Source organism: Abrus precatorius, unplaced genomic scaffold, assembly GCF_003935025.1.
Source record: "Abrus precatorius isolate BTA unplaced genomic scaffold, Abrus_2018 Scaffold8, whole genome shotgun sequence".
Lineage (NCBI taxonomy): Eukaryota > Viridiplantae > Streptophyta > Magnoliopsida > Fabales > Fabaceae > Abrus > Abrus precatorius.
The window spans coordinates 5558534-5575199 of NW_020874428.1; the positions used below are offsets into that span (position 1 = coordinate 5558534).

Sequence of the window (16666 nt, forward strand, 5' to 3'; positions counted from 1 at the left end):
AGACCAAACATTATCGCGTCGCTATACTTATAAATATCTCATTATACATACATCCTATATATGATCATTATAAACTGAAAACTACTATACATATTCCATAATTATATCAACATATTGAAATTGAACCCAGTGACGTGACCTTGAAAAGTGGAGTAACCACATCATTTTCATTTAACAATAAAAAGTTATACTTGTACGGTTTCTACACAAGGACTCTTAATTATACATATTTTATTATCATAAATTTCCTGTACACTCACACATGTAAGATTTTAATTGATACAGTAATCTCATAGTAACTTTTTTTTTTTTAAATAGTCTAGCTATCCTCACGAGTTTGTGAAAAACAAAATCGTAGTATTTTTTTCTCATTATTATTACATGTAATATAGTTTGTATTGTTAGTAATAAATGTGTATGTTAAAGACTTAAAGTTATTATATATTTTATTTCAGTTATAATAATAAAGTATTATTTTCTTTTTTCATTTTATATATACTGTTTTGACATAATAGTTTATTTAATAAAAGTTTTTAATCAAATTAAAGACTTATTATCAAAATTATAAAAATGAGAAATATATTTCTCATAATTTAATCTATATTATTTTTTATTATAAAATTATTATAAATAAGACATTAATAATTCTGATATATCAATATTTATGTAATAGTATTTATTAAATAAATATTAATATATCTCATTTATTAATTTATATATATAGATGACATATATATGAACGTAGTTATTGAACTGATTCAAACTGAAAATTTTTTATAATTAATATTACCTTAAACTGTCAATAGAAAATTCTTTAGAAAAATATAAAATTTCTTTTAACTTGAGTTTGTTATATTTTAATTATGGACACTTATTGCTTTAAAGCGCTGGCTGAATAGATATTGGATATAATTAAATACTTATAGAATTAATGATAATTTAAGAAGGATCCATCAACTCTAGATAAGTTTGAGTTCTGTTAAAATTAAGACCTTAGTAGGGTAATTGAATGAAAGAAAAAATAAGTTTTCTTAAGTCATTCATGATAAAATGAGCTTGTTAGAGTATTGACAAATTATACCATATTCAAAGCTATAAATATGAAAGGAAATATTATATTATTTTTTAATAGTTTTTGAAAGTAAAATATATTACTTCATCTTATTTGGACATTGAAAAATATTATTAGACGCCAACTTTAATTAATAAATTAATTATTATTAATTTATTACTGATTTAATATTAAATTTATGGAGTCACACACTAATGAGTATTCTAATATTTGCAGAAGAAAAATTTTATTATTTAATAATTAAAATTATAGAATCTATTTTATCAAATAAATAATATTTTTTAAATAAATTATTATTATATTTTTTACTAGTACTAAGAATATTAATAATTAAACAACAACACAATAAAGTAATTGACTTAGTCAATAACTTATTGTGAAACACAAAACTAACAGTCATGACAAGAATTGTTAAAACCATTGTTTAAGTGTTGGTAAAACTGTTGTATATTTTAAGCAAACTAGAGAGAAAAAATAAATAAAAACAAAAAATATTTTCCTCTCTTATATTATTTTAGTGTCAATGGATTGACGTAAAAGTATTAGTCCTGATGTGAATATATGTAAAGTCTTCACAGAAAGAAATTTTATAATTCAAAAAATCATCAACAGGTTCACAACTTAAACATTCCAATCTGTTCTAATATATTTTGGTATAAAATAAATTCTATCTTTTCGCTACCAGTGTTACAAATGCCATTTTTCACAACATCTATACATTTTATAGTTAATTCATTCAGTTTATATATAATTTTTGTATTATATTCTTATATTAAATTAAGTTTTCATTTAAAAACGCTTTATTTTATTTGTTTAAAAAACGTCCCTTAAAAATGTACACCATTATTTGAAAATAAATCTTTTACCATAACACTCGCATTAATTCATATATATAAAAAAAAAAAAATCACTTCTGGGCGGGCATAAGTGTGTTAAAATTTAATGTCTACAGAAAACAGATCTGCTCATGTATGCACGAACTATCAGTTAGTTACAGTCACATGTGTGTCAGTGACTCGGTATATGTATCTATATATATTACGTGTATATAGATCGCTGTTTCTTTAACGGCACGAAATATTATTTACTCTTCTTTCATTTTTTTATACAGTCAAATGTTAACTACTCAATGTATACTTTTTTCTTTTTTAATCGACAATACCTTTACTTTAGGATTTGTCACATTAAAAGTAAAATATAATGCGATATAAAAAGTTCTTATTATTAACTATTTGATATTTAATTAACTTTTATTAGTATATATCCTCAAAATAAAATAATCTATTAATATAGACATTTTAAATTTATATTAACATAATAATATATTATATTAATAAATAAATTTATTAACATAAAATAATAGTATAGACTATCAATATAGTAATTTTTAATATATATTTTTTATGTTAGTGTTGACTTTTAAAATCTATAATAACAGTTTAATTTTTGTTAAATAAATACTATAATAATAACAAAATCTTAGCAATTAGTATTTTTTTTATTATAAATGGTAATTTTACATATTGTATTTTTTTAAAAATAAAATAAAAATAGAATTATTAGTTTAAAATATACTGAATAAGTTTAAAAGATTTAATATTTATATATAAATATAGTATTAAACACTATTTTTAAAATTTGCCAGCATAACTTAACTCTTTACATTTTAAGGTCCATCCAACTTTTAAAAGAGTCAAATAATACTCGTTTTAGTTAATATTATTTATTATTAACTTTAAATTTGAAAACACAAAAGAAAAAACAAAGAAATAAGATATTTGAAGAGAAACTATATTTGTATACTTTTTTGAAATGATAAAAAGAAACAATGAAAAGAGTATGAAAAATGTTAAATATTATAAATAATGTAGTGTTGAGAGATAAAAATATAGCATCATAAGAAAATTATATAAACCATATAACTCATATTTGAATTAATCTCTAACATATCATCTACTTTTGTTATTTGCTATATGAAAACATGCAAGTGAGGTTGTGAATTACGTACATTTCTCCCTCAACAAATTCAATTCTGAATTTTCACCTTCATCGCCTCTCCTTGTATTTTCTTATTGTATGTTATAAAAATAACCTTATCACTGAAAAACAAGAAACTTTAGAATTGACACGGTTGCACCTAATGTCCACGAAAGAAATCACGACCACTGAACCATTTACTTGAATTAAAGGGTTCGTACTTGGTACTTTGATGATTGCTACACCGTATGACAATGTACCCTTCATTTGTTAAATGAATGGAAATGTCCGTTATCTCTACGTCTTTTCATCATCTATACAAAAGCCAAAAACTAGCTCCATGCACTTCCTACTCTGTCTCCATAAAAATAATTCAACATGTCCATGTCCTATATATTAACTAGTTATTATTTATTCATTCAGATTCGCATAGAATGCATGGAGCTGGTGGAATTAAAGAGCGTCTAAAAAACAGTTCAAAGTAGTTGCAAAGGGGCCACGCATAGGATGGCATGGGAGATAGTAGTGACTTGTGAGTGTAGTTTGATAGAATATATTGATTACACGCTCTATTTGAGTTCAAAGTCCAAAACGTCATGTGCTTTGGGATTTATGGAGCCACACCTATGTAGTATACTGTAGAGTGTAGAGCGTGGCAAAAATTGATTAGTGGGCCATAACATCAATATCGTTACCTCATATCCAACTTTTGTACTCAATTCTGGATAATATAGCCATTATCTATACTTCCACTAACAAATTAGTATCATTTTATGTTGCCTTTCAGTCACGGAAAAACGTGACCAAAATTGCAGTAGCAATAACTGCTGAGGCTAATTGTTTGGACTAAACTAACGATACACTTATAATAAATTTTAATCAAAATTTCTAATAGTTTTTTTTATTCTTTTATCACACTATTTATCTTATCTATCACTTCTCTTATCTTCTCTTCTTATCGCTTTTTCTAATGATAAAAATGTTTGTAAATTTTTTATTGTAAAAATATTATTATTCTTTGGATTAAAATACTATTGTCACAATTATAGTTGTCAATTGTAATTTAAAACAATTTATTAAAAATATTTATAATAGAAACTTATTAATAAATATTTTAAAAATATTTTTATGAGAAATCACGCTAACAATTTACTAAAAATATTGTGTTACACTTATTAATAAATGTTCATTTTCTATCACTCTGGTTGCGAGCTCTGAAAAAATATTTCTAGCTTAGCAATGATTGTGATCATTTTTTCTATTATTTTATTGTTCAGTCCAAAATAGACAGGGACTTATCCTCTCTTTGGCCCTTTTTATATTTGAATTTTCTTTGATGTGGTGAACTAAACTACAAGGAAAGCAAACTTGCAGTAAAAACGATTTCTTTTTCCTGCACTTATCTTGGGCTTCTCCTTTATTTAGAAGGAAGAACAAAGAACTGTAGAAAGGTGGGTACATACAATCCCAACCTCAAGCTTCTTTTTTCAACCTAACTCTTCATTCATTGGATTTTTGTCACTCGAACGTTAGCTCAGATGCAAACAAAGCAACCACAAAGTGGCCCCCATATTAAACTGTTTATTTCGGCTTCTTGAGGCAACACATCATTGTTGAGCACTTGGGAGTTAAGTTCCACTGGACATTAACAAGTAACATCATGGGAGTTTATAACAGTGTTTTTGCTAGGTATGGGATTGCAACATGGCCTTCATCCGACAAATAATGTTATCCCACAAGCTTACCAAACAGCAAACCGAATGACACTCTCACTCTTTGTGTCAACATAGGAGGGAAGTTAGTTTCGTTATACATGAGCTTGATGGGTGAGGTTGTGAGACAGGTCATATTTCATCACCACCTTATAAATATTTTTGGGCTCTATTATTCGACACATGTAATTATCCTTAGCTAGGTACATCAATTTTGTCTTTGAAATTATAAATATGGATCAATTTAATTTTTAAAATGACAAATTACAAAAAATATCATTTTAATATTTAAAATTATCAAATGGTTTTAGTCTTAATGCTACTAATCAATTGAGCATTTAGTTTTTAAAATTATTTAAAAAAAACTTGACTAAAATGACCAACATACGATAACTTTAGGAACTAATTAATGCACATTTTTAGATTTTTGAGAATTAAATTAGTTGATATTTATAATTTGAGGGGCTGATTTGGTATATTACTTTCCCAAATCCAGGGAAAATTATCTCATAAGAGCAATAGCTGAATGCCAGTTTCACATATTTGAGGAATTAAAACTTGCGATTCATTTCTTTGGGAACAAGGGTAGCTTTTCCTTTATGCTTCCAGTGAGGCTGCTAAATCTGCACCATTGCTTTCTTTTATTCTCGACCAACCTCTCTTACCCCACTTTTTTTCCCTGTGCTTTTTTCTACCCATGTGGACCTTTAAATCACATGCTCCCACCTCCTTTCCATCGCTAACATCATTCCTAATCCTCCTTTTTTCTGATCAATCTCACATCTTCTGCCCCCTTTAGCCCCATCATTCTCTCTCTGGCAACTCTTCACTTTATTAATCAGAATCATTAATTAATAATAATGTAATTAGAACTACTTTGGACTATATCTCAATTGCCCAATAGCGCAGTTTTATTGACTCTATGCACTGATTTCAATTCCATCAAGCATGACATGAATGGGGTTTCAATTTCATACAGAAGGTATGACTCCCATAGCATAATCATCAAAGGTGGCCCAACTCCCCCTTATAAACCCAAATCGAAAAGTAATCTAATTTTGTGCCTTACTTTAATATGGTTCCCTGTAATTATATCCTTCTTTGGATAAAAATTGCTATATATACCTCCAAATTAAGTATCTTCTCGCTCTTGCTTTGGACATCTTATCTTAAAGCATGGAATTGGAGACACAACATGTGCATCATTGCAAGCTTTCATCATTAGCCTGCGTCAATATGTTGTCGAAGGCATAGCTAAGATAAGTACCTATAGATGACATTTAGGACAATAACTAGTGGCACATGATTGGGCATTCGGTGTATTAGATACAAACAAACGCCACCGGGTGTTTGACCAAATGAGCAATAGAGTTCTTTTCACTCAACATATATTGAGAAACACAAATAAACATAGTTTGAGGTGGGAAAAAATGTCAAACAAACATGTCCTAAAACGTTTCTGGTCACCACCGCCCCCTTTGAGCACCAAAAAAATAAACAATTTTCTAGTCACCTACACCTACTGCTGAAAATTAAAAAATCACAGCACGTTTGAAGATAACAAGAGTACTTGTGTGAATTATTACATTTTAGATTTCATCCAATAGAAGTCTACAGTATGCCCAAATGTACAAGCCCAATATGGCCCTTTGATTATTTAATTTAGGGAAACACCTAATTTTAATGCTGCTAAACATGAATAAGTAATGGCATGGCTGGCCTTTTTTTAATATTTATTTCTACTTAATATATTTTTATTAATAATTACAAAAAAATTTATTTTAGGTTTCACATAAAATGTTATGACTGCAATATGGTGCTTTTTTATTATTATTTCTTTGTAAATTATTGTAAATAAAATATCAAGTGGAAATAATATAATATTTTTAATAAATATTAGTAAAATAATATTTAAAAATAAAAAGAAGAGCTTTTAGTTTCAAGAAATAATTTTTTAAACTTTTTATTATCACTTTTAATTAAAAATTGACACTTTATTTTCAGTTTATTTCTTGCTTTTAAAGTTTCATACAGAAAATGCTAAAAATATTTTTTCACTGTTTTATTATAAATTTTTTCTTGTTTTTAAAGTTTCATACAGTTTAGTTCTTGTCGTAATTTTTTTTTTCTGAAAGCAACCAATAGAAAGAATTAATAGAGGATGGAAAGAAGCCCGAAGGCCGATCAATCTATGGGCCTTCGGCTTTAGTTCATAATCGGTTCTTTTATTTGGTCAAAATCGTAATTAGGGTTGAGCTCTTTGTTTTTTTTTTAATGATGATCCATGTTCAATGTATTGACTTGCTGTTGTACTTCCCTGGGCCTAGATTCCTTGGGCCTTTGTTTTTCATGAATTGGAAACTTCCTGTCATTTTTTTTATAATTGATAGGTTGATACACATTGACCATTTTTTTTAAAAATTATACACCTTAAGGAGAGCTTTTTTTTAAAGGTATTCAAATAAAATTAAGTCTGATATTTAATTTTAAAATTCAAATTTTAAAAAAAAATCTCATTTATTAAATTATGTTTATAAAATATTATATAAGAGCCATTTCATATTTTATTAAAATAACATCGATTATAAAATTATATGTTCATAAACTTCAATCTATTTAGAATATATTATCACAATGTTTATTGATTTAATTCGCTAAAATTTCGTTTTATGAAAATATATTAAGTAGTATTTCTTCTAAAAGGATATCTATTTTATATATGTTTAAACTTCTTAATCAGAAAAATAGATATTATGCGTTGAAGCTTAAAAGAGACGATAGCAAAAATAATGATATTCGGATTTCGAAGTTATGGATATATTTGTAATAGGGATTAAATCATAATTGGCAATAAAGTAATCAGAAAAAGAGTATACAATTTTTTAGGTTATTAATTATATTAATAATTTTTAACTATTAAAATAATTTTTATAAATTAAATTGTTCAATGGAAGAAATATATTAAAAAAAATTGGATACATTTTTTTCTCATTTGATTTGGGTACATATTTTTCTCAAATCAAACTAAATGCATCCGACGTAATATACCATGTTTTTTTTTTTCATGCACCATACTTTAAGTTTTAGTATTAGTGTATACTAGCGCCTTGTAAATTTGCATATTTTATTTTAATTCAAATAGAATTGATATTACGTATATTTTTTTTTTTGGTAAATAGATACGTATATTAAAATTTTAATTTATTATATACTATAGAGAAAAAACATATAAAAATAATTACATAAACTATAAGTATTTAAACATAATTTATTTAGAGATTAAGAAAAAAAACTTAAAAGCTTACTTTTTTATATTTCTCTTAGATTTTAAATAATTAAATATATCATTAAAATGATAATAATTTAGAAATAAATCAAATATAAATCAAAGAAATCTTCCCTAGAATACTAATAGATAAAAACATATTATTATATGTAGAATATTCTTATGGTTAAGTTCTTTGACGACTTTGAAGTTATTTTTTCACCTTTAATAGGACCGATCCAAAGTTTTAAAAATATATAAAAGAAGAAAAGGCGAATTTTTGGGGTGAAAAAGAAAATTGAAAGCGAATGAAGGAAGAGAAGAGGAACGAGGGAGAGGGAGAAGAAGACGCGCGTCATGACAACCGTTAAGTGATTCGTGAGAAGATATGACGTGGCATCTTCATAGCTCTCTGATTTTTCTTCCAAAAAATCAAAATTCCCCACTTGCCATTCGCTTCCGTTCTTCTCGTCACTTCTCTTCCTCTCCTTCTCATCTGATTCTGAATCTCGCAACGAGAAACGCCGTTTCCCTATCCCAATCTCCAGGTATGTCTGTCGTTTTGATTCTCTCATTCACTGTTGCCGATCCGAATATTTATGTTAGTGTGGAAGGTAGTTTTGATTTTGAGCGCAATGGATTCGTTGATACCACGTGTCTTTCGGAATGTCAATGTCAATGTTCGATTCGTGTGTTGTGCAGGATTTGCATTATTCGTGTATTGCTGTGATTTGAGAGTGTTGTGAAATTTTACTGGCGGGAATGTTCATGCATGAGTGATTTTGAAAGCTTAGTTGCTTATTTGATTGTGATATAAAGATTGTGATGGCTTCAGCTGTCGTGAATTTCGTTAACGCTACGTTAGATTGGGTGACGTTTGCTTTAGATGCTCCTTCTGCGCGAGCTGTAGTTTTTGGAGTTCATATCGGTGGTAATTTTTTCATTTCCTGGATTGGAATTTCTTTTCTTTTTAATTGGACGATTACGAATGTGATTTATTGATTGATTAATTCCATTTTAACCCTGTGTTTGAAGGACATTTATTTATCGAGGTTTTTCTCCTGGTGGTCATACTTTTCTTACTTTCTCAGAAAAGTTACAAGCCTCCTAAAAGACCCTTAACAAACAAGGTTAGTTCAACAGTACTATTTAATTATCTCTGTCTGTGCATTTTTTGATTTATTATATATATATATAGGGGCAGGAAAAAACTTTTACACCTAATCTTAACCTTTTATTTAACTTAAATCTCATGACCAGGTAAATTATAACCGGTAAATTATAACCGGTTAGATTTAAGTTAAATGAAAGGTTCACATTGGATCTAAAAAAGTTTTTAGATTTACACCGGTGTAAGAAGATCCTTCTTCTTATATATATTCTAGTTTTCTGTTATTTGTTGAATGTTAACTGTCTTGAGCTGATATATGGCTTGTGTAAACTTTTATGTGAAAATAGAATTCGCATATGGTTCATTATCAATGTGATTTTTTTTCCCGAATAAAATGACATTTTTTTGGCTATTTCATCAAATCCATGTAGGCTTCACCTTTAGATTGCATGCGAAGTTAGTACGAGTATATTGTGCAGCTGAAAAGTTGTTTCTGTTAATGTTTAGATTTTAGAATTTCTCCTAATACCTTGATATAAATAGAGTATTAGACATTCAGTTATTGTGGATTTGTGGTTTTTAGTTGTTCTAGGCACTTTAGATGGGACGCTTCTCATTAGTCTTTGGAGTTCCTATCGATGGAAAGTTTGCTCTTCAGATGGGGGATTTTAGCTATGCTTTTTTTTTTCTGGTGCTTACATGGAACTACTCTAATATTTATTTTCTGTTTTCATTTTCCTTCAAGTAGTTTTGAGAACCAATTTGTGATAGCTTTCAGTTTGTGAATTTTGGAACTAATGACTAGCTCGCCATGATTGTATAATAGCAGCTCTCTTTATGTTGTATGATGTATTTGGACTTGCTTTTCTGATGATTGTTGATGCAGTTATACTTTGTATAGACATATCTCAGAATGCAGACAAAATTATATATGGTTCAAACTTCCTGTCTTTACTGAATTTAGGTTTACACTTGGTAATTGATGTCTGTTGGTTGATTTTTTGGCAATATAGGTTGTTCTGCATTTTTGGAATATAGCTAAACTGGTAATGTTTGAAGGTCTTGAATACTTGATATGAAAATTGAAGATTTCATTTGTTTCAAAAACTTTTTTATAGTTCTTTTTCAAAGAATAATTAATTTGTGTACCTGATTTATAACTCATTGTCTTCTCTTTCTCTCTTGTAGTCTCATGTCTTGGAAATGGTGTTTTTTCTAATGAGTTCTGCTCAATGGATGTATGCTTTGCACCTGTTGGTGCTTGAAAATATGCTACTTGCATGATGCAATGTTAAGATGGATGTTGGGGGATGATGTTTTTGGTTAGCAATTTATTTTTTGTGTCAACAGCCACTGCTTAAAATATTGAATTCTTTTAAGATACATTCAAATTTATCAGTCTCTCTCTTTTTTTTTTTCAATTATTGTGTAGAATATTTGAAGTTACTATTTTATTTTAAAGGAAAAACCTACCTTATTCTCTTGAGTGAATAATTATGCCTTGAATCTGTAAGCATATTGTTCCATGCTTGTTCTTCTACTAGGAAATCTGATACCCATCATGTTATTATTTTTGTTATGCTTAATATCTGCAGGAAATTGACGAGTTATGTGACGAGTGGGTTCCTGAACCCCTTATTCCTTCTCTTAATGAAGAGTTGCAGTATGAACCGCCAGTGCTGGAGAGGTGATTACTTTTTCTCTGGTTGTAGAACACTCGTTTACTTTTTATTTTTAATCTTTTAAACATTTTGTTGATGAAATCCTGAAATTATCATATATTATTTTGTAATTGTTAATTTCACTGTTATGGTTGCATTTTCTTGACCTTCATGAATTTTTTGAGGGAGAGCTCTCTTGGTTAGGTTTCTGTTTGTAACCTCCATTAATATTTAGTTGCAATAGCTTAGTTAATTGCTTGTTAGTAAGTTAGGCTTGCTTGTTAGTAAGTTAGGCAAGATAGTTTGAATAAGGGATGTTGCCTATAAATAAGAGGGGACGTGCCGAGAGAGATCTAGTCTTTTGTGAAAGATTTGGGGTCCTTGGGCATTGGGAGGTACAAACCCTCAAAATTCTGCAAGTTAGGCACTGTATTCAAGCGGATGATTTCGTTATTCTATTTCTTTCTAATAAGATACCAACTTTCTATCAGTTTCCACCTTGTGACATGTTCATCTTGGATTTTTGTTTATTTATTGGCTTTATTATTGTGGCTTGGGTTATTGCAGCAGAAACTCTGTCCACCGGATTAAGGTTGTGACATAAGACACTACCCACTATTATGGGAACCTTGTGCACTGGATGACACTTTAGATTTATAAAATTCTTGCCTTTTTATTTTGAAATAAAAGTGTTCTCCTCCATGAATTAATGATATTTCAAATACCTCCTACTTTTCAAAGTCAAACACAAAATAATGTGTTTTGTTTTATGCAGTGCTGCTGGGCCACATACCATTATTAATAGCAAAGATGTTGTCAATTTTGCTTCAGCAAACTATCTTGGGTTTATAGGTCATCAAAAGCTACTTGTAAGGAATTGGTGCCAACATCCATGATAAATTCCTTCTTTTTTTGGCACTGGATTGATGCACTTAGTTTATATTTATTTTTTCTTGTAGGACTCGTGTTCTTCTGCTTTGGAGAAATATGGTGTTGGTTCCTGTGGTCCTCGTGGGTTTTATGGAACAATTGGTAAGACTCAATTCTTGAAGTTTTTTATTTTTTTAGGAAATGCTTGTTTTCTTAATTCTTATGATACTATTTATTTGCCCAGATGTCCACCTTGACTGTGAAGCAAGAATAGCGAAGTTTTTAGGAACCCCTGATTCAATTCTCTATTCTTATGGACTTTCCACCATGTTCAGTGCAATTCCAGCTTTCTCTAAAAAAGGAGATATAATTGTGGCGTAAGTGTGGATAAACTTGTCTTTGAATATCTACTAAGCTGTCATATTCAATTTTTCCTTGGTTTTTGTCTTAATGCATTTATTGTGGGTATTGACATCACATATAAACTTATTTTCTATGAATTTATCTCATTGCTTTTGCTTCATTATTAAAATGGTATAAAGAATGAGCTGAGGTACTTCTCCATTTACTTGATTTTTCAAAATTTGTTGCAGAAAAATGTCACTTGATGTTCTGAGTGGGTTCACGTTTCATATTTAAGTTTTTATGTTTTACAGGGATGAAGGAGTCCATTGGGGAATACAAAATGGCCTTTATCTTTCTAGAAGCACAGTGGTGTATTTTAAGCACAATGACATGGATTCTTTAAGAGAAACTCTACATAATATTATTTCCAAAAACAAGCGGGCCAAGCAATTGAGGCGTTATATTGTTGTTGAAGCTGTCTACCAGGTAGATATAGTCTGGCATGCATATGGTAGATTAGCTTTACACTGCTACACTGTGTTTCCAAAGAAATGCTCACATTACAACCCTTAGCTCTAAAAGTAAGCAACTGCCTGCATTGCTTGTTTCTTCTTACAACTAACAATATTGATAGTTTGTGCCATATGAACTACCAGTTCTGCTGAGAAAGGAGGGTAATCAACAAATGCAAATTGAAGATAATTCTGAATAATTGAAATAAATATTTGTTTATTTTATACAATTATCCAATCAGCTTATAATTATTTGGGCATTTAAAAGAACACAAATCTATATACTTGAGAATACTTATAAATTTGGTACACGCATTAATGCATGCATTTGTGTGCTTTATAACATATATCATTCTTGTGCAGTTATGAAGACTTGTGGTCAATTTTATACATACATATATATATATATATATATATATATATATATATATATATATATATATATATATATATATATATATATCTAAAAAGCTTCCTCATGCAAGGCCCAGTTGGCTTAAAGTGTGGACAATGCATGTGCCTTCTATACTTCATTTTAAAGTTTGAAATGGGGGAACATGACTGAAAAATGCCAGACAACCAACTCTCCTAAAAGCTTAAGTTGTTTAGATGAAGGATAATGATTGGTTTTATTACTCTTGAGAGAAATAATTTTGTAATTAAATTGAAAGAAAAGTTTTATTGTACTGCAATACGATCAATTATTCTATATGATAGTGAATGTTGGACTTTAAAAGAATAACACAAGAAGAAAATAGGAATGACAGAAATGAAAATGTTAAGATGGATGAGTGGTTGTATAAAAAAATGACAGGATAAAAAATGAATACATGAGAATATTAGAGTAACACTTACAGTGGAAAAGCTGACAAAAATTGTCTATAGTGGTTTGGTCACATGTAGAAAAGACCTTTGGATATACTGATGAAAAGAGTGAATTGCATGACTTAATTCGGTAAAAAAAGTTAAGAGAGACTCAAAAGAACCTTAGATATAGTTATTAAAAGAGACTTTTTTATTAATTTGATTTATGAAAATGGTTTTTGATTGAGATCAATAACACTATGATTTATGTAGTTGACTTCACTTATTGGTTGTTATTGTTATTGCAAATAGACTTTTCTGCAATTTTTCACTATTTTCTACATTTTTGGTTATTCAGGTTTTTCTTATAGGTGCCAAAATGGGCTTGTAAAAAAAAAAATGTGTTTTGCTGCTAGATTTGTATCTCTGTCTGTTGCAATGTCATTCCTTAAAAAACTATGACTGCTTACCTTGGATTCATTCTGAATTTTTATAGTTATTTTTTCTTCAATTGTACTAATGTTTGTCTATGACCATATGCCTTGCTTACATGAAAACTATAAATTGCTTGACGTCAACCTATTAATTTCTTTTTCCTTGTAATATTTTCAGAATTCTGGCCAAATAGCACCCTTAGCCGAGATCATTAAATTGAAGGAAAAATATCGTTTTCGTGTTTTGCTGGATGAAAGCAATTCATTTGGTGTTCTTGGAAGTTCTGGAAGAGGTCTCACTGAATACTGTGGAGTTCCAGTATGTATTGAATTTCTTTATTTTGAGTATTGATGCATATTGCACATTAGATGCAAGTGTGCATATATTCAAAATTGTCTTGTTATATGTGATTTATGGTTACGAGTTGCAGGTTGAGAAGATAGATATCATAACTGCTGCTATGGGACATGCATTGGCTACAGAAGGAGGATTCTGCACTGGAAGTGCTAGAGTTATAGATCACCAAGTATGGAAATGTCATGTGATATATAATGAGTAATCATCTACAAAGTAATATGTTGGGTTTCTTAACATCCTGAATAGAAAAAATTGTGACATGGAACTTTTAAGAATCTACTATCGAGGGTTATTTTTAGTTTTATTTACTTTTCATTATTTATTCCTGAATTTATGGGTCTGATCTGTAAAAGTTGCCTGATGGGAGTGATGTGTTGTCATTAATTTTTACTATTTGATGATGGCATGTTCTCATCCTCTTTCCATGCTGTAATATCTCTGTTTTCAAACTTGGCAGCGATTAAGTAGCTCTGGTTATGTCTTTTCTGCTTCTTTGCCTCCATATCTTGCAAGTGCTGCAATTACAGCTATTGATGTCCTGGAGGAAAATCCAAATCTGATAACAAAGCTGAAGAGCAATATTGCCTTGTTATGGAAAGGTGGGCTTTGATCTCACTGCTAGTTTCCTAAATGGAGTTGTATTGTAGTGTACATTTTGTCTTATGCACAAGATGTTACAGTTTAACTTGCTGTTTATTTCCGTTTGTTTTTCCCCCATGAAAACTAGGATTTTATTTCATTGTTTTGGTTAAGCACTATGATTTGAGATATGTCGGCCACTGCAGGATTATCAAAAATACCAGGCTTCACAGTTGCAAGTAATCCAGAGTCACCGATTATTTATTTGAGATTAAAGAAATCAACAGGTTCCATGAAAGATGACCTACATCTGCTTGAAAATATTGCTGAACGTGTAAGGAAAGATGTTTGGTAATGTTTATTTCTTATTTTCAATTTTGCTTGTGCTTAATGTTGTGTATTCGCAGCTTTTGAAAGAAGATTCTGTATTTGTGGTGGTTTCCAAAAGATCAACATTGGACAAATGCCGTTTGCCTGTGGGAATTAGATTATTTGTTTCTGCTGGGCATTCAGAGAATGATCTGATCAAGGCGTCTGAATCATTGAAAAGGGTTGCAGCATCAGTCTTGGGTGGTCATAATTGAACGGTGTACAACCTTCTATTGGATCTTTTTATGTACCAAAGACATAAGTTCTATTCTTCTATGTTTAGGTGAGCAATTTTGAGATCCGGGTGATGAAGAAAGTCCTGTAGTTGATTATTCATGTAATATTCTGTGCTAGTTTAGGGTAACAGTATTTTGCGCGTTACTCATTGGTTTATACGTGCCTCAAGTGGTAGAATAAGGATCTAATGTTTCTTATCATGAGTTGGGGAAAATGCCTATGAATTACATTCCGGTATTTTTTTGGTCACTTCGATTGCTTGCATGAGATATCCATATTACATTATTCATTGGTTAGCTGTTCAACAGTGAGGTTGGCGAAGGTCCCTACCATTGCCCGAATACATACTCGAAGTTGCTTTTCTTTATTAGTCAAACTTGTCTTGTTCGTAATGTTCTATTTCCAATCAGCGTATATTTCTAATTGCAGTTACTCACCAATTTAAAACTCATATATTTAGGATTGAAGCTATAATAATAATTACTTTATAAATTTGAAACTTTTAAAGATTTAAAACATACTCTTGCTACATTTTGAAAAATGAGTATATTAGCCAGACCTTTTAAGAATTTGTCAATTAATTCAAAGTTATACATATTGAGGAGGGGGAGAAACTGGACATACGAAAGTTCAAGTTAATTTATTTAATAAATAAGTTAAAAGTTGTGATTAAAAATTTCACTTTTTAACTCGTAAACTTAATTGATAAAATTACCAACGATTTGATCATGGATAACTTGTAAGTTGAATGTCTGGGGTGTTGATGCTAACATTGCTTGTTTAAAATATTTGAAGTTGACCAAAAGCAAAAGTTATAGGTTTTTATTGAGAACAAATATTAATCGCATTTTTTTATTGTTAGTATAATAAATATTTTTTTAATAGCAATGTATTACCTTTTATATGCTTTATAATAATAACTAGATTTAATTTCCGCGCTATGCATGGATATAAAAAATTAATTTTACGAATAATAATTAATAAAATAATATTAGAAAATATAAATTTATTGATAATTAGTTTTTAAAAATATATTTAATTAATATATTATAAATTTAATTAAAATTTATTGATAAGATGAAATATTTTTATATAGTTATTTAGTCACAGATGATTGACTTTTATAACAATTATTTTAAAATTTATATCTATTATATATTCTAATTGATTGATACTGTAGAAAAATTATATTAATAATACATTAAAATTATATGCATAAATTATTTGATTTTTAAAATATTTTATTATTCTATTTTTAATATAAAATTAAAATTGAATATTATATTAATATTTATATTTATATGTATGATAATTGCATAATATATATTATAATTGAAGAGAAAAAATAGTACGAAGAAGT

General features: G+C 28.9%; 1 protein-coding gene across 1 annotated transcript; it reads left to right on the top strand.

The window, feature by feature from the left end:
- The first annotated feature begins 8309 nt into the window (after window positions 1-8309).
- Window positions 8310-15671, top strand: LOC113846520 (long chain base biosynthesis protein 1). Its single transcript, XM_027474902.1, has 13 exons — window positions 8310-8574; window positions 8729-8957; window positions 9062-9156; window positions 10733-10824; window positions 11574-11667; window positions 11758-11830; window positions 11913-12045; window positions 12325-12499; window positions 13942-14082; window positions 14195-14290; window positions 14579-14720; window positions 14907-15034; window positions 15108-15671. Exons 2-13 carry the CDS (start codon window positions 8852-8854, stop codon window positions 15282-15284), a joined length of 1452 nt encoding a protein of 483 aa, XP_027330703.1. The 5' UTR covers window positions 8310-8574; window positions 8729-8851; the 3' UTR covers window positions 15285-15671.
- Window positions 15672-16666: the final 995 nt, after the last annotated feature.

Excerpts from the sequence above, each read along its gene's own strand:
- LOC113846520 (XM_027474902.1), top strand. The coding sequence starts at position 8,852 with ATGGCTTCAGCTGTCGTGAATTTCGTTAACGCTACGTTAGATTGGGTG. Across the intron at positions 12,500-13,941 it reads TTGTTGAAGCTGTCTACCAG|AATTCTGGCCAAATAGCACC; the intron begins GTAGATATAGTC and ends TAATATTTTCAG. Across the intron at positions 14,721-14,906 it reads TATTGCCTTGTTATGGAAAG|GATTATCAAAAATACCAGGC; the intron begins GTGGGCTTTGAT and ends CGGCCACTGCAG.